This window comes from Sparus aurata, chromosome 12 (assembly GCF_900880675.1).
Source record: "Sparus aurata chromosome 12, fSpaAur1.1, whole genome shotgun sequence".
NCBI classification, from domain to species: domain Eukaryota; kingdom Metazoa; phylum Chordata; class Actinopteri; order Spariformes; family Sparidae; genus Sparus; species Sparus aurata.
The window spans coordinates 21,242,263-21,264,826 of NC_044198.1; the positions used below are offsets into that span (position 1 = coordinate 21,242,263).

The 22,564-nt window shown below is 40.1% G+C and overlaps 2 protein-coding genes across 2 annotated transcripts; one reads left to right on the forward strand and one right to left on the reverse strand.

Moving 5' to 3' along the window:
• Positions 1 to 1,553: 1,553 nt before the first annotated feature.
• Positions 1,554 to 20,459, reverse strand: ppef2b (protein phosphatase with EF-hand domain 2b). The gene is made up of 20 exons (XM_030436200.1): positions 20,331 to 20,459; positions 9,288 to 9,590; positions 8,946 to 9,016; positions 8,821 to 8,838; positions 8,688 to 8,696; positions 8,448 to 8,575; positions 7,502 to 7,556; positions 7,176 to 7,351; positions 6,937 to 7,051; positions 6,775 to 6,821; positions 6,514 to 6,680; positions 5,605 to 5,641; positions 4,754 to 4,903; positions 4,281 to 4,634; positions 4,007 to 4,192; positions 3,708 to 3,850; positions 3,403 to 3,509; positions 3,117 to 3,280; positions 2,930 to 3,017; positions 1,554 to 2,021 (listed from the first exon to the last, which is right to left on the reverse strand). The coding sequence occupies exons 3-20, from the start codon at positions 8,995 to 8,997 to the stop codon at positions 1,837 to 1,839; spliced, it is 2,181 nt and encodes a 726-aa protein (XP_030292060.1). The 5' UTR covers positions 8,998 to 9,016; positions 9,288 to 9,590; positions 20,331 to 20,459; the 3' UTR covers positions 1,554 to 1,836.
• On the forward strand, positions 16,508 to 22,109 carry LOC115592938 (growth/differentiation factor 6-B-like). The gene is made up of 5 exons (XM_030436209.1): positions 16,508 to 16,872; positions 17,588 to 17,745; positions 17,862 to 17,954; positions 18,041 to 18,165; positions 20,366 to 22,109. Exons 1-5 carry the CDS (start codon positions 16,751 to 16,753, stop codon positions 20,513 to 20,515), a joined length of 648 nt encoding a protein of 215 aa, XP_030292069.1. The 5' UTR covers positions 16,508 to 16,750; the 3' UTR covers positions 20,516 to 22,109.
• The last annotated feature ends 455 nt before the right edge of the window (positions 22,110 to 22,564 follow it).

Below are 22,564 nucleotides of genomic sequence, written 5' to 3' on the forward strand. Positions count from 1 at the left end.
AATATTTAAAGGTTAGGAATATGCTTTATTTTTTTTTTCTTCCATAATCTGCAGTTTTATCTACATAATCATATAAACCAAAAATATGTTTTAATATTTTAAATGAAATGAATCAACAGTCATGTCTGTTTTTTCTCCTGGTGTTGAAATAATCATGATCAAAACATACAAATTTGAAATGAACAGCTGGTTAAACTAAGTGACTGTACATTGATTCCTGTGGTTGTATAATTTTGTAATTTTTGTGTTTTGCAATTGCATTTATAGTTAAAATTAAGATGTTATGGGGTTGAGATTCTGGAAACTTCTGGTTTTCGTACCTTGAAATCGCTTGAATCTTACTAATTTCATGCCATTTCAACATGCAGGTGCACTGCTGCGGTTACTCATACAGGATACAGGATATGTCACGTCCGCTGTGTTTACCTTCTGACAAGCCTTTTCCAACATCTCATCAAAGTAGGGCTTGGGTTGATAGGATTCATGTCCTCGATTCAAAACCCCACAAGGATGAAAGACCGATTAAGCAGCTGTCGGATGGATTATATCCCCTTGGCAGCCGAGTTACCGTATCCCTGAGGGTCTGAATCACACAGTAGCTGGTAGCTGTGAAGTGGGAGTAGTGACTTATGGATGTGGCAAAACACGGGCAGGCAAGAAATATCATGCATGATGTAGAGCACCGAATGACAAAATATCGAAAGTAGTCGTCGTCTGTTAACAAAAGACTAATTGTGAACACTCAGGGAAAAAGAGTCACTAATGATTAGCTGACAAGTACTTAAGGAGTCTTTCCTCCAGTAACTCATTATCTACTATATAGTCCTCCAATCACAGTTATTCAGGAATAACTCATTAACGATTCATTAACTTTTGAGTCTTTCCTGAACTGCAAACATTATTGTAAAGAGTTATTGCTACGTGTTGGCTTGTAACATTTGCTGAAATATTGGCTTCTATTAGCTGATTGAAAAAAATATGGTGGTTACGTGTAGAAGACAAGCTGCCGTCGTTGAGTTTCCCCAGCACAGCCAGTTCACAAACAAAAATCTCAAACAAAAATCCCACGGGCCAACGTGGCCGTTTGACCTCGTGGCGCACCTGTCATCTTTGGTCCAGCACATTGAGTGAGTGTAAATGAGTGTCAATAGTCAACAAGCATGAGCTTGTGGCATTCAGCTCACATGGCACTGTTCCAGACACCTTCACACCTCTCCCCTCCTGAAGCTGAATTCCAACCACACTCACCTCCACACATCATTGTTTGGGTCTCAACTCCTGCAGGCACACTTGTTTTTCCATCTCCTCTCTTTTCTGGCGTTGCAAAATTCACTCCAACATTAGCCATCGTTCGTTAGTTCAGGACTCATACCATTTTCAGGAGAAAGTTTTCTCTGTTTTCTGTTTACGATTAGAAACAGCTCTGACACTCTACAGCTCTTGTCAACAGACTTTGATGTATGAAGTCAGTGTGGCTCCTTTGATTCTTTACTTTTTTTGTGCAGATTACTATCAAAAGTGTGCTCAACATGAAAGTCAAAGACAACATAACACAACATCAAAGGTGTTTATTATGCATATCTAAATAGGTCATCACTAAGCTATGCGCAAATTAAAGTACAACTACTTAAATTAACTTGAATACAAAAAGGTAAAAAAAAGAAAAGAAGAAGAGCTAAACGCCAAAGAGGTAGAACAGATCTAGTTTGTGTATGGATAAATGATAATGCACTCAATCAACCCACAGAGATGAAACAGAAGAGGTATTAGAGACGGTTCTCAGTGCTCTCTGAGCAGCAGATGAGCAGGGACGGCTACACTTCCTGCTCCAGGCTCTCAGTTATGTGAAGACAGGTCCACCAGCCGGAAAGCCTCCATGAACTCATTGATATCGATGCTGCCGTCCTTGTTGAAGTCGATGCTCTGGGCCAGGTCTGCGATGGCCTTGTCGCTGATCTCCACCTGAAGATGCGAACTCAGGAGTTTCCAGGTCTGACGGAACTCTTCGAAAGAGATCAAACCTAGAAGGAAACAGAGCAGGAGGATTCAGTGGATTTAGTTGTACACTTTCCAAAGTTGTGTTTTAACAATTAGCACTTTGCGAGTTTGTCAAACATTTATAGAAATGCCTTAATGTGTTGATGCAGATGTATTACTCTCAGTTTTGTTGTAGGCAATACAACACATATCTGAGCTTCATCCTCTCAGGAATGTTGTGAATCTCTGTACAAAATTTCATCTAAACCATCTTGTAGTTGTTGAGATATTTTGAGTTTGGACTGGCCAACAAATCCACCAACATCCATAAAGCCATGCCAACAGTAGGGGTGTGCCAAAATATCGATACTACGATATATCGCGATATTTCGTCTTGAGGTACGTTATCGATACACTGGTGCCAAATATCGATATTTAAAAAAAAAATAATTTTTTTTTTTGGCCCACCACCACCACCCCTCTTCGGAGGACAGCTTTATCTTTATTCAAACATAGGTATACAACCAAATCAAATTAAAAAAAATGGTTTAAGTAGCTCTGAAACCCACACATATAGATATTTAATGATCGTTGTAGTCAGTGTGTGTGTTAAGAAGAGACATTGTGCAATATACTCTTTGTTTACTTGGCTGTCATTTATGTGAAATTGATTGACAATGTTTTGTAATTCCTGTGAAATGGATTCAGTGCAGTCAATAAATTCTGAATTTCTTCAGTGACACTGATATCGTGATGTATTGTGGATGAAATTCCTTGCAATATATCGATTATCGCAGAATCGCTGTATCGTGATATTATCGTTATCGTGGGCAAAATATCGTGATAGTATTGTATCACGAGGTACCTGGTGATACCCAGCCCTAGCCAACAGTGTGGGTAAAAACTAAACATGAAGCCAGTGTGTGGGAGCGAGGCTAAGCTGCTTACTGACCTGAGTGATCTGTGTCTATGATGCGGAAGATGGTTTCCAGGTTGGAGTGGTTTTTGTACATAGTCTCCAGGATGCTGTTATCAGAGATCTGAGATGGAAGAGACAAGCCAATCTGTGTGTCAGAGGGGGGGGAGGGAAGACAGAAACAAACTGAAGCACACAACGACAGTGGCTGCGCAAGGCTGACCTCTAGTTTGGGCTCAGTGATGGAGAGCTCCCGTATCCACTGCTGGTAGTCCACCATGCCGTACTTGGTGCTGCTGACGAGCTGAGGGCGTAGCACCCTCCAGGGCAGACCCAGGTTCAGCACCCGCTCCGTGGCGCTGGCCCAGTGCCTCAGAGAGATCATCCCTGAGACACAAACGGAAATATACAGAACTTCTGTGTGCATACTGATAGACTGCCACTAGATGGCGATGATCTTAATCTTCTATTTTGCTGAAACGGGATTCACCGTTGCTCTGGCAAAGTACCTGTGTTGTTAGGATCAAACTCCTGGAAGGCACTGATGAGATCTGACTTGTGTACAAACAGCTGTTCCCTCAGAGCTCGTAAAGCTGATCTCTCTGTCCACCCAATGCTGACAAAGAAGAAAAGCACAGGAAAGACAATTTACTACCATTCAATACGTCTCAATGTCTACACAATCTGTGTCATCAAAAACCCCTCTGGTCACAATTGTGTCCTTTAAATCTGAGCCGAAAGGGTTCTTGGGACATAAATAAAAGTGTTTTCTGAATTGTTTTCTTGAATTTTGTGCAGTCGGAGTTATTTGTACCTTTGTCTGAGGGTGAGCTCTCTGGATGTCCGGCTGGCCTGATATTGAATGAAGTGTGGGACCAGATCAGGACCCATCCTGATGTAGGCTCCTCTGTTGCTGCCCACCTCATAGTAGTTAGACGCTGAAAATATAGTCAGCACCTGGATGCAACAGAAATAGTTCACAGTTAGATTCTTACCATCATCAGACAACAGTGCTTCTTGATGACACTATACAAAAGCAAAACGTTCTTGCTTCCATGAACAGTATCAAGCTTTAAACTCTATCTACCTCGTCTACATCTCATTTGCGCTCACCATGCGGTTGTGACAGAACTCGTAGCCTTCCTGTTTGCACTCATGGGAGCGGATGAGGAGCTGGAGGTTGTGTCTTCCCAGCACTTCCTCGGTGACATCGGCCCCCCAATAGCAGCCGCCGCCTCGCACCTCGTTGGGTATGCAGCCATTTTGGGGCATTGGGTCGCTCCACAACATGTCCACAATCTACAAAGTTGCAAATTATTGAACTGTGTGCATTTTGTACGTACTCGGTGTTGAACATCTGAGACCCTATATTCTTTCCGTCACTTACTTGTTTCCACTCGTGCTCATCGGTCTCTGTTGGTTCTCCAGACTCTGGGTCTGAGTCAGAGTCGGACCTTGTCAGTTCTCCGTAGGACTGGTCAAACCCAGCCAATCTGCGCCTCTTTTTCAGCTCCTCATCCACTGACCAGCTGAGCTGACTGCTCACTGGAGGGTTCTGGAGCGAGCGGCGTGGGAGGTTGTGCCTGTGAGCCGGTGCTGAGCTGTTGTAGGTCAGAGAATACACTCGACGCCGGCCCTCCACCTGATCAGCGGCCTCCCCGTTCCTGTTGTTCATCGTCTGAGCCTTACTGCCGTTGATTGCATGATGGGTCGGCTTGGGAGGCCTGAGAGCTGACACATACTGCACACATAGAAAAAAAAAAAAAAACACAGATTAAATGCATTTAATAATCATGATCATAAAAACATTTCTGGGTTTGTTGCCTGTAAAATGCCCCAAATACATTTCTGCTCTCTTACTTTGTGTCTGTCCATTCTGGCTATCGTGTCCAGGTCTGTTGTGTCAGAGATCCCACCGTGTACGATCAGCACCTTGTGATCGATCACTGTGGCCAGAGGCAGCCAGCTGAAAATCTTCTGGAGAAGCTTCAGGATCTTCTTGCCGTGCATCTGCAAGTCAAGTTTCACCATTTTCACTATTTTCAGCTCTGTGTGAATACACATCTGGTAATCTTGTGAGCACTTAAGCCGGCATGACAGCACATGTTGGACTGACTCAAACTTCTGTGGCTGTGTTCATCCTGATGAAGGAATATGTGGTTCATTTATTTGTTTCTGGAGGACAATGGAGGTGGATGGCACAGATGAATGCACTGTATGAGGTTATGGGACAATGTTCGTTATTAGGGTCAATTTATTGGTTGTTTTGCTCTTATCATGAGATTTGTTAGAGAGTATCCTTTAACTCAGACATTTTAATCACTACGCTGGGAGTCAGATCGAGTGTATCAGAGTTCTGCTTGCAGACAAACGTATTTTACTCAGAAAAATGTGGATTTTCACTGAAGTGAAAAGGAACAGCCATGGTCGCTAACATCAGACGAACTGAGGAAAAGTTACAATCTGAAGGTTGTTTTTACACATGCAGGCTTGAATGAGGTGGAAATAGAAGTGCATGTGGTTGGCACTCATTTGACCTCTCATTTGATGCCACTTCGTACTCCTAGATCACTACATTGTAGAGGAAATATTGTACTTTGATTATATTTCTACAACACTTTTCATAAATAAAGCATCCAAATACTTCCATCACTGAAGTGTGGCTGTCAGCAATATAAAACTGATGCAAAAGCAAATTTCTCAGGACCTACCCTATATTTTCCCAGAACTTCTTTAGTGAAACCATATCTAGAGAAAACACACATTAAATATCCAGATTAGTGCACACATCAGCTGTAGGTTACACTATTGTGACTGTCACTAACTTTACTAAAACATTAATATTTAGAAAACATGCAAAAGGAGTCAATAAATGTGAATTTTACAGGAGACTTAGCTTAAGTTAATTCCATCGCTTTGAACTGGCACTATGTAGTTTCAAACTCAGAATTCTAATATTGACATTATCAATACGATAATAAAACAAACTAAAAAATATTTATCTTTCTCCATAACTGAATAAACAAGCTGTTCTCAGAGGAAAATAAGGTCCCAGAACCCTATTTGAAGCTACATAGGTGGCAGGGTCCGCCACATAGAAACAAAGCAAAACAGTATGAAACTGTGTTGTCTTTTAAGGTCAGTTTGTTTATTCGGTTGATTCAGTCAATGAAGATCTTTCTCTTCTGATTAAAATTGCGTCCCCAAAACTACATAATGCACCTTTAACTAATGTTGGCAATGAGCATTCCTGAAAATCACCGATATGTTGAAACTATGTTTTGCTGTGTTGAATGTTCATTTCAATACTCTGGCAACAGTGTGCTTATGATCTGGTTAGGTCTGTAAAAAAAACACTTGGTTAGGACTAAGAAAAAAATTAAATTAACTGGTTCAGTCACACAAACACGATCAAACTGTCCCAACGTCTTGTCAGAATACTATTTTTTCTTACCACTGACATGGCTGGAAAATTAAAGTCAGCTCATTTAAATGTAATCTGAAACTCGTACGGTAAAAATGTTGATATGATTGTGTGAAACGTACAAATTGAACGTATCCGGGGTTTACAGAAACATACAATGCCAACGCTGTACTCTTACTGTGAGCAGGCTGATTACCTCAGGTTAACGATGTGGTCCTCATGGTTTCCCCTGTTCAGATGGACGTCGTTTGGATAAACCAGCAGGAACCCAAACAGGATGAGCAGGATTTCTAAGGAGTTTTTGCCACGGTCCACAAAGTCTCCGTTGAAGACATACGGCTTCTCCGAGGACGGCAAACCATTCTGGCCAGGTTAAGTTAAAAATATTGATTTAAAATTCAAAAAGACCCTGACATGATCCCTGTCTGACAATATGATGATCTGCATGTGTGAATACCTTATAGAATATCAGCAGCAGATCTTCAAGATGACCATGTAAATCACCTGTAAAGACATAAATGATGCGATCATATTTGTAACAGTATGAGTGCACGCTGAATGTTACAATGTGCAAGGAAATAGAGTAAAATGTGTCGTGGACAGGCCTGATGTTGCGTACCGCAGATGGTGATCTCCTTGGTGTGGCAAACAGAGACTTGATTGATATTTGGAAGGATTCTTAGAAGTTTCCAAGTCTCTCCAAGAAGCTGCAGAACATATCGAGCATGGAGCTGCTACTGGGAAAAAAGACAAGAATGAAAAACTGACTGCTAAAGAAGACAAAGACATCTTCAGATACTTGTATCGTCCTGTCTGCTTTGTGTGTCAAAAGAGTGGTTTATGCGCCTGTGTACCTACTTGTTTGTGCTTGAAAGCCTCCACCAGCTTTGATACCCCACAGAAGGTCATGGGGAAGGTCAGGTGGGGGCCACTGTAGCTATCGGGCACCTCAATGCTCTTGTAACAAAAGTACCTCTCCCATTCTGTGTCCCAGCAGATTTCATTCTTACGAAAGATGTGAGATATTAGGTTTCCTACATAAAGGCAGAGAGGGAAGGAAAGGGAGGTGGATCAGTCGGTCAGTTGAAAGCCAGCAGGGAGTAGACCGGGTGAGCTCAGATTATCTCACTGTCAGTTATCTAATGAAACCTACAAGCGGGTGAATTAAAAGTTCAGAGTCTTACTTTCGCAGCTGGCCGGGGTGAAGTGGTCCATCAGGAAACCAAAGAAATTGTAGAGCTGCAGGAAGGAAAGGCAGAATTTCATTAACGAACAAGACAAAGTAACTCCAGCCATGCGAGACACAGCCGTGCTTTGAGCTCAGTGCTTTTTGTAACTTCAGCACACTAACATATGCCCAGAATGACATTGCAAGCATGATGAAGTTTACCAGGTATAATGTGACCACACAGCATGGACTCATATTCACACCTATGGGCATGTCTTTGGATTGGAGTACGTGGAGAAAACCTGCGCAGGCATGTGGAGAACATGTAACACAGAGAGGCCCTGCCCAGGCCAAGTCTTGAACCCACAACCTTGTTGCTGTGAAGCAGCGGTGCTAGCTGCACTGTGCTGCCCTTACAATATAGTATAGGCTATTTCACTTTGTAAAATAGTGTAAAAATAAGTGAGAAGTGATGGACCTACTGTCTGTTTTGGGACTACATGTTCTGCTCAGTGCTGGGGTTTGTTGTCTATGTTTAAAGAGGCTATATGTTACTGTCCAGGCGAAAAACTTCAGCATAAATTAACTGCATCGGGCCCGACAGACGTATGACTTAGCTGGGTTCAGAAAAATGCTGCCCGAGCTGAACTCTAGCGAAAGATATGTCACTCTAAACCATACACGTCAACCTTATGGTGGTGATGGAGAAAATGTCATGGGATGACCAACATTAGTAGGATTTATCCACTGAAGACCATGTATATTTGTTTAAAAACAAATGATGGCAATAAATCTAGAAGTTGACCTTGATTATTATATTTTAGTCTCAGTGTGAGACTGACCAGCATGATGACATCAGCATGGTTAAAAGAAGCTGGCTGTCACTGTGGAGAGGGCACATTTTTAGATGTGAGTTCTGCACAAACCTTTTCCCTAAAATGTTCAACTTTTTGTGACCTCACCTTGATTTGGTCTTGCTCTCCCGCATATTCAATAGACTGGAAGATGTTCCACGTGCACCTGCGTCTAATCTCCAGCCGGGCAACATACTGACGGTACCAGCGCTGGATCAGCAGAGCCGCTCTGATCGCTGAAGATTGAGAGAGGAAAAGGAAGTGCTTTAATCATAACCAACACGCTGAAGTAATCCTCTTCTCCCACCACATTCATACACTATTGTAAGACCTACGCTGATGACTCACCAGTGGCAGCTTTACAGAGGGCATGAAAAATGATAGATTGGAATAGTTATCAAAAACTGGAAATGTAGACATTTTTAACTGATTGTTTTGAACACAAGCTGTAAAGAGGTGATGGAATAAAACACATATTCACCTGGAACTGAGATGCTCACTGAAATGACAAATGATAATAGCAATGATGTTAAATCATTGCAAATAAAAGGAACATTAATTTGAAAGGTTGAGTATTTGTGAGAAGCATTTTGATAAAGGCCTCACCCCTGTCACATTTCTTCAGCTGTCGTTCTGATTTTCCAAAGCCACATCCCATGACCCTTTGCTGTTTTCACCTTCAAGGACAAAGATACTTTAATGTGAGCATCTCAGATATCTGACCTTGGGAATGATGCAAAAATAAACCTCTTCATACAGTATAACACATTTTCCTATTGTTTTATTTGTTTCACTACACATTTTGGAATTAGAAAATGTCTTACTGTATTAGTTTTTTGGTAATAAATCACAAACAGCATCAACAAAAACAAGAAATAATTCTACAAATTCATTACTGGACGTAGGAAAATAAAAACAATGCACCGAACTGGCCAAAAGGAACCTTACCTGGCCACGTTACCTTTCTGTCATCACCTCCCCTCACGTCCTCTGCACCTTTACAGAAACTTTGGCCTTTTTTTCCACAAACTTGCCCATCACACTGTTACAATTTAAGCACAAGTGAACAAGCGTGCACTATCTTCTTGACGTTCCCATTTCCCTGGCTCAGCAGCGCAGGTCCCAGTAGCTGTAATGTTGTAATTGGATGTCCCCCCTCTGCAGCCGCACACACTGAGCCATCACCAACACACACTGGCTAAAGGTCTTTGAATAGCAGAGCCAAGTGTCTCGGACAGGCCTCATGATTACCTAAACAAAACAAGATGAAGGGGGATTAGGATTAAACCTTACTACAGCTAGCATCTATGCTGAATAAACGGATGAAGGCTCTGATAAAGGGCAGCAACTGTTTTGAAAGGGTGTTATAGTTGGCCACAGCTCAAGATCTGTGTCATTGTTGTGACTCAACTATTAACGTCAGTATTCTCTCTCGGCCTCCATTAACACTTAATTGACAGACATGCTTTTAAATTGACTCACTTGTTTGGTGACACAGATCCAATTAATGACTAATTAGTTAGTCATTACTTACTCTATTTGTGGATCGCCAAGTAAAGTGAGACATAATGCTGAGTCACGACTAAAAACTACTAAAGAGTCAATTAATAATTACAATAATTTGATAATCATTAGTTCAGTTTTATGTTTCACTTTGCTTGAGGGGTCTTAAAAGAGTATTTTAAGATTAATTAATGAGTAATTAATGAGTCTTACTGGTAACTCCTCAGTATCATATTTCACTTTAGTTGAGGGTGCACAAAAAGATTAACTAATGGTTAAGTAATTAGTAATTATTAAAGTTTTGTTGTAACTACTCAGTATGATGTCTCACTTTAGTTAAGGGGGCACAGTAACGTTAGTAATGGTTGAGTAGTTACTAACTTATGATTCTTATTTGTAACTACTCAGTATTATGTTTCACTTTAATCGAGGGTCCCAAAAAAACGAGTGAAGAGGTCTGTGTGAAGAGGTCAGCTTGTTACTACAACTCAAACATTACGAAAACATTTCCTGAGCTTCAAGTGAGTTCAACCGACACCAATGAATCCAACCAATCAGAGGCAGAGGGAGGTGGATCTTATGAGAACAACTCTGTCTTCTTGAGTACCACTCTGCCCTCTGCTGTTCAAACAGATCAATACAATGAAAAGGAGAGAGAGAAGAATGCATTAGTACTAATTTCCCTTCCTCATGAGCTTTATGTAAGGGATAATGCCCGACGAGGTGTCCATAATCAGGAATTAATGGACAACGCGGAGGCCTGTGCGTCAGACGGTTGCCTCCGCCAAGTCCATTAATTCCTCATTATGGACACCTCGAAGGGCATTATCCCGCTTATACCATGGTCACTTGCCAAAGAAAAGAAATAAAGACCATTAATTTATATTTTCATGCGTTTTACAATCAAAATATAAAGTTTTTCACAAGCCATAACTAAGTTTCCCTGGTAACGCCTGAAGGTTTGACTAATACCTGGAACAATCATTACCCTTCTGTAAGGTTCTTTTGCAATGGAAACGTTGTTCACTCCTCCAGTAAATAGGACAGACCTTAGATACGACTTGGCAACGGGAGATATTCTAGTTCGCTCAGCGATGAGCCAGAAAGCTAATGCTATGCTAGCCAGATTGAAAGTCAATAACATTGCGTACGGTTGACAAACAGTAAATATAATTTGACAGTATGTTTAACAACAAGACTAGCTAGCTAACCAGTCATGTCATTGTCCCCAAATCAATATCAAGATTTTCACGAACAAATGATCGGCCGTGTGTAACGATACTGTGGCCGCAGCCTGAAGTAAAGAGTTGAACAGTGAACGGGATATGAGTTTATTCATGTATCAGTAAATTTAGAGGGGAAGTGTACTTTCTGCAGCTTGTGTGTTACAGTCGCCACCCTTTGATGTTCAGAGGATAAGGCACTGAAGGTCTGACGGACTGTTGGAAATAAAATATTCAGATTTGATACGCCAGCTAGCACATTAATTTACAGCGGTGAACAGACAATTTTACTGGAACTACTTAGTAGGTGTCCATATATCAGGGATTAATGGACACCCTGCAGCCAATCAGAATCGAGTATTCCCCCAGACCATGGTATAGGAGCAAAATAACCATGTGATAGTTTGGTAGATATTGTCATCGTGACATCTACGTGACATCTGAAAATTCTGTATATCGTTACATCCATAGCAATTAATCATTAATGAGTCATCACTAGTTTGTGTCATTCAGAGGCTGGTTCATAGTTAATCCGCAACAACTCATAAAGAAAGCGGTCAGTTTGCCAAATCACAGATATTTATGAACTAACCATTACCTAATGATTCATTAATATAAAATCTCCCAGTCACTTCTAATTCACCATTATACTAACTATATAGTCCTAAAATCATAGTTATTCTGGATTTTTCGATACTTAGTAACTGCTCACATGTTTGGGTGCCTCATGAAGTGTTGCCTCTGCATCTTGCTACAAAATCCTGCAACATATTTAATCCATATTAGATTGAACACTGATGACAAGTGAACGTCTTTAAAAAGAAACTGTAACTCCCCTTATTTTTTGTGTTGAAAAACATTTAAAGTGTCCTCTATGTTGTCTGCTTGTTCAATATCTGCATCCTGCGTCCTTCACTGTCCTTCAACTGTGTATAAAGGCTCTTTGTGATCGTGGCCAGCAGCAGCTGTTGGCGGCAAGACTCCCATCGGCACTACAACAAGGAAGTTGTGGGAGATGTCCAATACTCAAGGACTCAGCTCATTCATGCATGATGGGAGGTAAAAAGCTGCAGTGTCCCACAGTGACCGCAGATGTGTGCGTATTTGTGCATCATTACCAGAGGATATGGCGGATAATATTATCAGCCATATCCAAGACCAAAGACCAAGACCAAAGATTTATTAATCTAGCTCACAAAACTTCTTCCCATCTGCCATCCCGCCCGTTTTTTCCCACCCATAATCTTTAACTTTGAACAACAATGGAAGTCTATCCTACGTAAGGAATATGCCGCCTCAGTTGCAAAGCCACACAGGCAAGAACAAATTGATTTTTTTTTTATTTCTATACTTCCTTTATTTTATTATTTAGGAACCCGCATTTTGATCAAAAAGTGATCAAAAAGCACAGAGCAAATACAGTACATCTGTAAAAACCAATATCAAAATTCAAACTAAAACCAATAAGGTCAATAAATAAAAACTAATAAAACACACAGATTAGGTCGTGCAGACGGGGTTAGAGAGATGTATCACATGAGATGGTTAGAGAAAGAGTGTTGTCAGTGACTGAACACAGTGTGTTGGAATGAGTCCAGGTCTTAGTGAACTGGTCCATGTCCTGCATCTGACTGTAATAATTAAAATGTATTTGGACCCTGGCCTTCACCATCCTGCTGAACAACAGCACTACATCTATATCCACCAGGCAAGAACAAATTAGATTACCTTGAAAGTACTCTTCTAACTGTAATTATTCAATCAAAGAAACTGATTTACTGTCATTTATTAAATCATTCCAGCACTGAGAAGTTGAGACCCAGTGATGATCAAACACCTGAGATTGAGATCTTCACAGTGTTGTTGAGACCTGTAGAACATCGTTTACTTATTCCTGTCACATATTTGTGTTATGATACCCAGATAGACAGGACACACATTGCTTTAGGGTTAGGAGTGATGTGACTGTGACGCCAATAATGTTTTTGCCAATATAAGTTATTTTTAAAGGATTTTAAAGCAGTGGACACAATGAATCAACAATAAAAAAGGTATTCCTGTTATATTTTTAGAAACCAGGTCAAAACTATATTTTTCAACAAGATACAGGATGGTAGAAAAACTTTTGTCCAAATTTCACTGACTTGTTTCTTGTACATCTGGACTGAAAATATATCTGTCCACTCCACTGGACATCATGCCTTATTATTGCCTATTGGGCCTTTACTTAGAATTTATTTAATATTGCTGTTTAATGAAACTATCGGAATTATACTCAAATAAAGAACAATCCTAATCTAAATAGGCAGAGTATTCAAGATAAATCCGAGGGATCGTGAGAAGTGGGGTTGCTACACAGATCTATGTTCATTTGGGGATTTGTAGTTACCATGCCTTTCATGCATTCTGGCCCTGGCTGGCTCACACCACTGACAATGCTGCCAAGTTTACTTACTTGGGGCTTTCAGACATTTACTGTGTCTGCACGACACATGATTGCTTTGGGTTGCATTTCTTAGTTCCCAGGTAACCTTGGGTCTGTGGTTCCTAAAACTGGGGGGGGTTAGAGACACTGAGTATGATTCACTCAATATGATTCAAGGAAAATAAACAAGAATTTCTGGTGCTATTGTGCTGACCTTTATTTCACATAAACCTTGATCCTTTTTTTTAGTTGCTTGGGGTAGTGGGCACAAACTGTTTTTGGCAAGACAGAATAACTTTGGAAATCACTGCTTTAGATAAAAGGTACCTTTACATTTACCCTGCACATCTCTCTGCCAGTTTAGTTTGGTAACTCTCAAAATGGAGGTTCGGCTTCTCCAAAGGGTACAGGGTAATTAAAAATATATTTTTTAAATAGTCAAATATTTTGATATTTGATCATATCTAATATCAGCCGAAGCCGATGAAATACTCAAGCAAAAGTGCCATTATCTCAAAACTGGGCTGAAGTACTGAAATACTTAAGTTGAGTGAGTGAATGAATAAGTGAATCCCGCCTTTCTTTTTAATTACGCCCTTTATGCATAGTTAATGTTCCCTGACAGATATTTAGTACACTAACAGATTAATGCCTGCACTGAGGTCTGGAGCACAGATATAAGATCTGCAGGAATGAGAAATAAATATTCACTTCAGAATCATCCTCTCTTTTCCTATTTGCTGCAAAATAAAACATTGCAAGTCATGTATCAGCTTGTACCAAGTATTTCTGTGGCTCTGTTTATGAACTATGGTTTGATATCCACTGCGGCAGATATGTTGTTTATTTTTGGCCACATGGGAAAGTTTTGCCATGTACCAGTTTAGGCCTCAGCGAAGACTCATAGGAGGTCTTGAAGTTACCATTCCTTGCGTGCCTCCAAAACTTGCTGGCTCACACAAGCATCAATGCTGCCAAGCTTACTTGCTCTGGGCTTTCACATATTAACATCACCTGCAGTAAACATGATTGCTTTGTGCTAACAAAGCACCGCTCAAGTTCAGATCAGGCATTCTGTTGCTACCAACCACAGGCCATGTTCTTCGAGCTGAGCTAAGGCCTGGCCACTAGACACCTACTGGTGGGCTTCCCTCCCAGGTCTTTGCAGCCACACCGCAGGCTTGTGAAAGGAAACTATTATTATTTACCAAACATATGGCATGTATTCCTTACATTAGGGAGACAACGTGGATGAAAAAGAGAAGAGTGAATAAACGACAACAGTTCAACATAAAATGTCAGCTGCACCAGCAACTTTCTTTTTGCAGACTCTCGTTTGCTGTTTATTCTGGGCCACATGGGAAAGTTTTGCTGTGACCCAGTTTAGGCCTCGGCTAAGACTCATTGGAGGTCTTGAAGTTACCATTCCTTGCGTGCCTCAAAAACTTGTTGGCTCACACAAGCATCAATGCTGCCAAGCTTACTTCTTCTAGGCTCTCACATATTAACATCACCTGCAGTAAACATGATTGCTTTGTGCTGTTTATTCCCACAACCTCCCATTCTTGAACAATGACTGAAGGTGAATATTGTTATAATCAGCAGAAGCATTGTATAAAAACAAATACGCACAAAGTAGGTCACTCATATAGCATCCGTCTGGCCGAGTCTAGTTGGCTGATGTTTCATGATTCAGTTGTGGATTGGTTGCAATGTGCCTTCTGTTTTTTTGCAAGTTCTGGAACCAATTGTAGAAATTGGATCAATGTGCATGTTGGTATGTTACATAACTTCTGTGCACTGTAAATAATGCTGGGTTGTTTCAACTTAAGAAGTTCAACTGCTGCCTTAAAGGCGCAAAATGTGAGAATTTTGGTTAAAGAGGCAAAACTTCAGTAAAATTAAAGACAGAATATGAAGAAATAAAAGTTCTGACATTGTGTTGGTAACTAGCTCACCACAGCCTGTCCCGGTCTCAATATCCCATGTTAGCAGTGTAAACACTTCTCTGGTGCTCTGAGCTCCCAGTTCGGACAACTAGCAGCACGGCTAACGGAGCTAACTAGTTAAAGGCATCTACAGTTGGCAGCACTTAGCGTTTTACTTTGATATGCTGCTTCCTATTTGTTTTGAGTATGAATAAAAAAGGTGGCCAATTCTTACATATGACCTATTTAAGTTGAATCAACAGCTGTTTAGTCAATGTGATGAATATTATCAACACATTTAATTTACTTTTACATTCTTTTAATGGGCGGCTAATTTTTAGGGGCGGCTGTAGCTCAGTGGGTAGAGCTGGTTGACTGGTGATCAGGAGATCACTGGTTCGAATCCCGGCTCCCCAGGGCGGGACTGAGCTACATGTCAAAGTATCCTTGAGCAAGATACTGAACCCCAAAGTTGCTCCTGATGTGCAGTTGGCACCTTGTGTGAAGGCAGCCACTGCCATCAGTAAGGGTCCTGCGATGAGCTGGCGACTCATTCAGGGTGAACCCTGGCCTACGCCCATAGAATGAAACTGGATTTGGCCCCAGTAAGCCCCGCAACCCCTGAGGGGGGAAAAGCGGCAACATCCCGCAACCCTCACAAATAAGCGGAAAAGAAAACGGAACGGAACGGAATTCTTTTAATTTGAAGAGTACATTTTTGATTTCACAACTTGAAAAGTTAAAGGTTTTAACTTTTGAACTATGCATGCTGAGAAATCTGCTGTTGTGCTGATGCATGTGTCATCATCTGCAAACTTATTTTATTGAGTGGACTGAACTCTGTCGTACATTCATCCAAATCATCATTTGGAGTCAAAAGAATTCAAGGTATTTTGTTCTGAAGTGAAGAAATGTTAAGTTCACTTAAAGTAAAACAAATTAAACTGGGAAAAGGTTACTAGATTCCTTTAAATTCTTGAATGATTTTTTTACAGTGTATATACATTCTCTTTGTTTTATCTCCCTCCCTTGTCTCATTCCTGTCTGTTTGTCTTCAGTCTATAGTCTTTCTCTCTGCTGGATCATCCTCCTCGTACTAGTTCACAGGGACAAGACAACAATGTTAAGTATCTCAAGGACACGCTGGCGGTACAGGAAGATAAAAACCCAGGTTTCCCAGGCCCTGACAAACAATACCTAGTGCAGCATCACTGCCTGGTCACTCCTATCTCCTTGTCCAACCAGACGCACAGAACCAATTGCAGCCTTCGTGCACCGCGAGTCTGACTTCAAACCAGCTGATCTATAGATTGATCGTCCGGCTCATCCACCATGTCTCTCACATTCACTGTCTTGACGATGCTTCTGGGTGTTTCAGTGGTGACTGCTTTTGTCTTGCAGTCCTCAGAGCAAGAACCTGCAGCTTCTGCAAATTCTCCTGTTTCACATCACAGGTCAGTATCAAACTTGTGTGTTCAAGACTTTGTGTGCCTGTGCAATGTTCTATTTTTGTTGGGAGTGCAGGGAACATGTGAAACCATTCTCTTCAAGATTGCCAAAATAGATTGGAAACACAAAAAGATGTCTTGAACGTCCAAAAAATTCAATGCACCAAAGTAGTGATGTTTCAGGATAACCTAATGAAGAGCATGTTTGCTCAAAATGTCACTACATTGGTGCATTCAATAATTTTCAACATCTGTCCTTTTTGGCTTGGATGTGCAAATAAACAAACAAACTACGAAACATCTTGTTGGGTCACTGAGGTTATAACATTTTAAAATAGCCCCAGTGCCCCAGACTTGCCTCTCAGAAAACATTGGGTAATCTGTTTTTGCATGCATGCTGAGGCATTTCCACATAGGCTAAAGGGAAACTATGCGTTTGACTCAGGGTCACTTTGACCATTTGCTTTGTGCTGAGTTGTTTCATCACCCAACATCGTAGCCAAACATCTGTAAAGTGCTCCTGCAGTTCATTTAGGGCATTGAAAGAGTGTTGTAAAGACTTATAAACCACATCTGCCATTTATTAAAGACAGCAGCTACTTACTGATGTGCTTTTATGTCTTGATTATAACTTATAATTATCTTTAAAATGTGCTTGTGTTGTATCATTTGTAATATTATGTGCTTTTTAAAAATAACTTGAGTTCTCTGTGATGTTCAGGTGTCAGGTTGAATCACTGGAGTCCATCAGGAAGGCTCTCCTCAGCTCGCTCGGCCTGCAGGTTGAGCCACAGCTGCCTGCTGGTGGGCTGACGGCTGTCAGAGAGCAATGGACGAGGACCTACAACAACATTGCTCACAAAGCCAAGGACACTGCAAGTAAGTGGAATCTAAAAATTTTTGGAAACTGCTGAAGACCAAACTCTTTTTTAGAAACCAGGTCAAAACTTTTTCAGCATTATTCAACACATTCTTCTTTAATTCTGTCCTTCCAGTTCCAGCAGTCTCTGGCTACTCTGTGTCACATGATGATGAAAACAGTACGAGCCTGAAATGCTGCTCCATGGCCTCTGAGATCTTCATGCGTGGTATGCAACCATGTGTATGTTTGTGCATATTGACAAGCACTTCCATAAGAAGACAGGTGTTCAAAATCTCTTCTTATGTGCATCAGATCTGGGATGGGACAGCTGGGTGATCTATCCTATCAGCCTCACTGTCGTTCAGTGTGCTATCTGCAACCTCGAGGCGAACACTGTGCAGTGTCCATCATCCGACATCAATGTCCAGGACTCACAGGTATTACACACACATTTACATTCATTTATAGCACATTTCTCCCACAATGCAAACACATCTATCTGAAAACTTCCTTCTGTCAGATGCATGAGAAGTACTTATTTAAGTAAAAATCTTGAATGAAATATTAGTAAGTTAAAGTGTCAACAGTACTCATTATGCAGCAGAATGATCTCTGTCATTATTGGATTATAATCTATTAATGTGTAACCGGGATCGTAGATACTGTTGGGTATCACATGTTCTCTCAATCTGCAAAGTAACAAGTATCTACATCTGTGAAATGAATGTAGTGGAGTAAAGAAGCATTGCGCCAGTGTCTTTCCGCTTCAAACAGCATGCAGTTTACTTTGGCCTATTCTGGAGCTGAAATAGCTGCCAATAGATAAGCTCTCCTGCCAATACAATACCCACAGTTGTTCAGCAAGAAATGATCTGTTTCATGGAAAAAGGAGATGCGGGTGTATGACAGCGCATAACTTAGTGAAATTACTTTTAAAGATGAAGGTTTGGTACAAAGTGCAATTTTTTCTTCTTAAATCAACTTTTACTAAATGTGAAGGAGTTCCCTATTTATATGAAGTAAGTAAAAAATTTAACTATACTTATAAAATGAATTTGCACACAGTTCATTGAAAATTTCCAGTCTTTTAAACTAACTTTTGAACTTTGGTATGTTTATCTCACTGGTCCTGTTTAAGGGAGCATTTGAACTAAAACTATTCAAAAATGTATAAAAAATAAAATAGCTGTGATATTGCAGAGAAAATCTACTGACGCATGCTAACCAACTAGCCTGGCCAATCCTGATCCAAAGCTCCTGTGCCAGCAGTGTAAACAGTAGCACTCCCCTGGTCTCAGAGCTCCCAGCTGCACAGCTAACTGAGCTAACCAGTTAAACGTGGCTACAGTTAGCAGCAGTTAGTGGTTACCCTGGTGATATAAAGTAATGGGTATGTATAGTCACATGACCACTTCTTACATATCTTCACTTGAATATAACACCCCCACCAAAGCATGCAACAAATGTTTATTTTTTGTTTTGTTTTTATTTCTGCATTCAGTTGAAAATGTCTATCGATTAACAAGTTTGTATTCATTAAAATTATTCCCAAATAAACTAAACTTTATAGGGGAGAACGGGGATGGTTGAAACAAAGGGACGGTTGTAACAGCATCACTTTCACCAATAAGGGATAACGTAAGAGTCATGTCATCAATTTCATGTATAACCACTCCCTCCCTGATCTTGCATGTGAATTTGCATGGCTGTGAGAAGAAGTATGCAGATTTTAGAGCTAAAATATACATTTTCAGGTAACAAAGTAATTTTTTGGACCAAGTCTAAATTTTGATTAGTACTGATACTGTTGATGTTTGAATTAGGTAACTTATGTAAGTTTAAAGAGTAGGTTCTTATGTAAAAATTGAGTCATTTCATCTATGCTAATTTCAAACAACGATGCTGATACAGCTAGCTAAACAATAGCTGACAGGGGTGGGGATGGTTGTAACACCTTATAAGAAAATGTTACAACCAGTCCTGAATCACAATTCATTTATTTATCTATCCTACTCTGGACAGAAAGCTGCCCAGTATTGGCTATCACAGCAGTCAAAAAGTCTTTGATGCACAACAAATTCCAAACCCAAAGAAAAGTGTAAATTGCAAGTTCTAGGCCCATGAAAAACTGTACCCCTGAAAAACCTACATACACTTGTCACCACTGTGACTCTGATCCCTCTGACAGACACAGTGTGCATGTTTGTTGTTTGACTAATTGAAAACATCTTCCTGTGATTTTACGTGGACTATGAGCTACTTCTGACCTCCTGCTGAAGGTTTCCATTTTTATGTGTATAACATTCATCGGTATTATCACAAAAAACATCTTTAAGAAAGCTCTTCTTATGTTAGGATCCACACCACTGACACTGTTCTTCATTTAGCCATCAATGATGAGTTTTTTTTTTTTCTGATGTAAACAACATTGCTATCTGGAGTAGACAAACAAGGGTACTTTGTGTCTAAATTTGAGTGCCCTACCGCAAACATTCTGCAAGTTATAGGAGCTGAGACAAAAAGTGTTACAACCATCCCCAGTCAGTGTCAAATTGCTCACTACTCTAGATTTTAATTTCTTATGGATATCAAACTGTGTTACCTTGCCTGATTTCTCCTGTCTTTGTCCTTTACCAGGTCCCGGTGCCATGTTGCAATCCCATCTCCCACATTACAGTGCCTGTCGTCTACATGGATGAATTCAGCACCATCGTCATTTCCTCCGTGCAGCTTACCAGCAGCTGCGGCTGTGGACATTCCAACATCCAGCTGCCCAGCGAGGAGTAACATCTTGACTTATCATCCTCAGTATGTGACAACTGTGAGCCACCTGGCGCAAACACAAAAGCATTAATATACACAGGCCTGTCCTCTCTCACAAACGGTTATGTTTATTGTGTAGACTATTTCTCTCTAGTTTTTGGCTCTATCTTAGATCCTTCAACTGTGTATGCAAAACTAAGCGTGGGAACCAAAACAGAGGCTCTTCAGCTTTGAATTCTTGTTTGTCTATTCGAAACGAAGTGAAAGATGCAAGTGCCAGCAAATATTTGTATAAAACTGATCAGTTATTATTTTTTGTCGTGAAACAAATTAGATGATTAACATGTTATTGATCTCAACTTACAATCTGCATTTGTGTTCGATTAACATTTGCCAACATTAAGCTTAAAAAGAAAAGGCACTAAAAAAACAAATTTCTGTCATCAAATTCAAGTATGCTACTCAACTCCAGGGCTAGAAAAAGCTGGATATGAGGTGCAACTGACACTTAAGTGATAAACAGCCAGTTAAAATGAATCAGAGTGCTATTTAAAGCTGCTGTTACACAGTGTTCCCTTCAAAAATGTGAGACTGTCCCGAGCCAAATTCTCTCACAGGCAAGTTGTCTCGTCTCCAATCTGGCTTCTCTTACGTGCAAAAAGAAGGTAAACTGAGATAAAATCGTTGTAGAAATCAGTTAAATTGTAATTATATACAGTAAGTAAATGCTTGCTATTTTGAGGGTTAACATTTTTCACAGGGAGAGTAACAGGATTTTAAATCGTGCTAACCAGCTAAACTCCCTGCACCTTGAGCTTTGTACCAGCTTCTCTGCATGAATAATATCTGTAGCGTGCTTTTCCACCAACGCCCATTGGCCCTGCTCCATTCTCATGTTTCAACCAGTTTGTCCTGCAAACTCGTCAAAAATTTTAAATTGAATAGCAGACATCTAAATTAGAGAGATAAGAATAGCAATAATAGTTCCTACATGAAACTGCTCACACCAAGGTATGTGAATTATCTTGAGTAGCCTGGTCATGGTTTCTGTAAAGAGACGTGGCTGTGGAGCTTTTCAAATGTAATTTGTTGGCACCTAGAGTTGTTCCATTATATTCAAGAGAAGGGCGACAACTAGGAGGCTAATTGCTTATTTCCAAAACTTTGCAACAATCCCCAATGTATTTTGTATATGTATTTGTATTTTTGATTTGGGGTTGAACTGTTTATTTAAAACACATAATGGCCAATCCACGTTTTACTTTCATACAGCTCACAGCAAAGAAACTGATTTTTGCTTTTAGAACATTTCAGTGTCTGTTTACTTTTCTTTGACTGCAAAGTTCTCAGAATTGTTGTTCTAATATATCGTTTCTCATGATGGTTACAGTTCTCAGTTGTGAATTTGTTTAATTTCATTAACACTTTTTTTTTGGTTATATGCAGCCTGTCAGTGTTTTCACAAAATTACCTCACTATTCACTTTTCAAGAAGGTATTTTTCACGAGTGAACTTACTTTTTAGAGTGATGTATCACCTTATGACCTGCTCAATCATCTGTACCAATTTACTGATTTCTTGCAAACAATTATTTGAATAAAGTTGATTGAAACAAAGAGATTTTGTTGCTTGTTTTCACTTTAATTTTTTCCTGGAAATTTTTGTTTTGGATTAAAGTCAACAGAAATATAAAACATTTTTTTTTAAAAAAAATACCTACACATAACAAAGAATAATAGTTTGTGAAAGACATAACGCTACCTTTTGTCAGCCGTCAAGCATGTCGGCCCTCCGCCTAATTTGTGACTACGGAAGCCTATAAGTACGGAAGCCCTTATAGGCGTATGTTTATCCATAACTGTGAAGATGACTGTAGCTTATAAGCCTGTTTAATATTCCCCTGTCTCTACAAAGAGAAGACGATTAAAGTTTTTTTTTGTTGCTTACATTGTTCTTATATCAGTCAAGGAATAACATAAATGTCAAAATCAAAATCTACGCTTCAAAAGTGTCTCACTCTAAAAAGTCCGGGTTGAAACAAACGCTACTTTGCCACATTATTTTGACATGCAT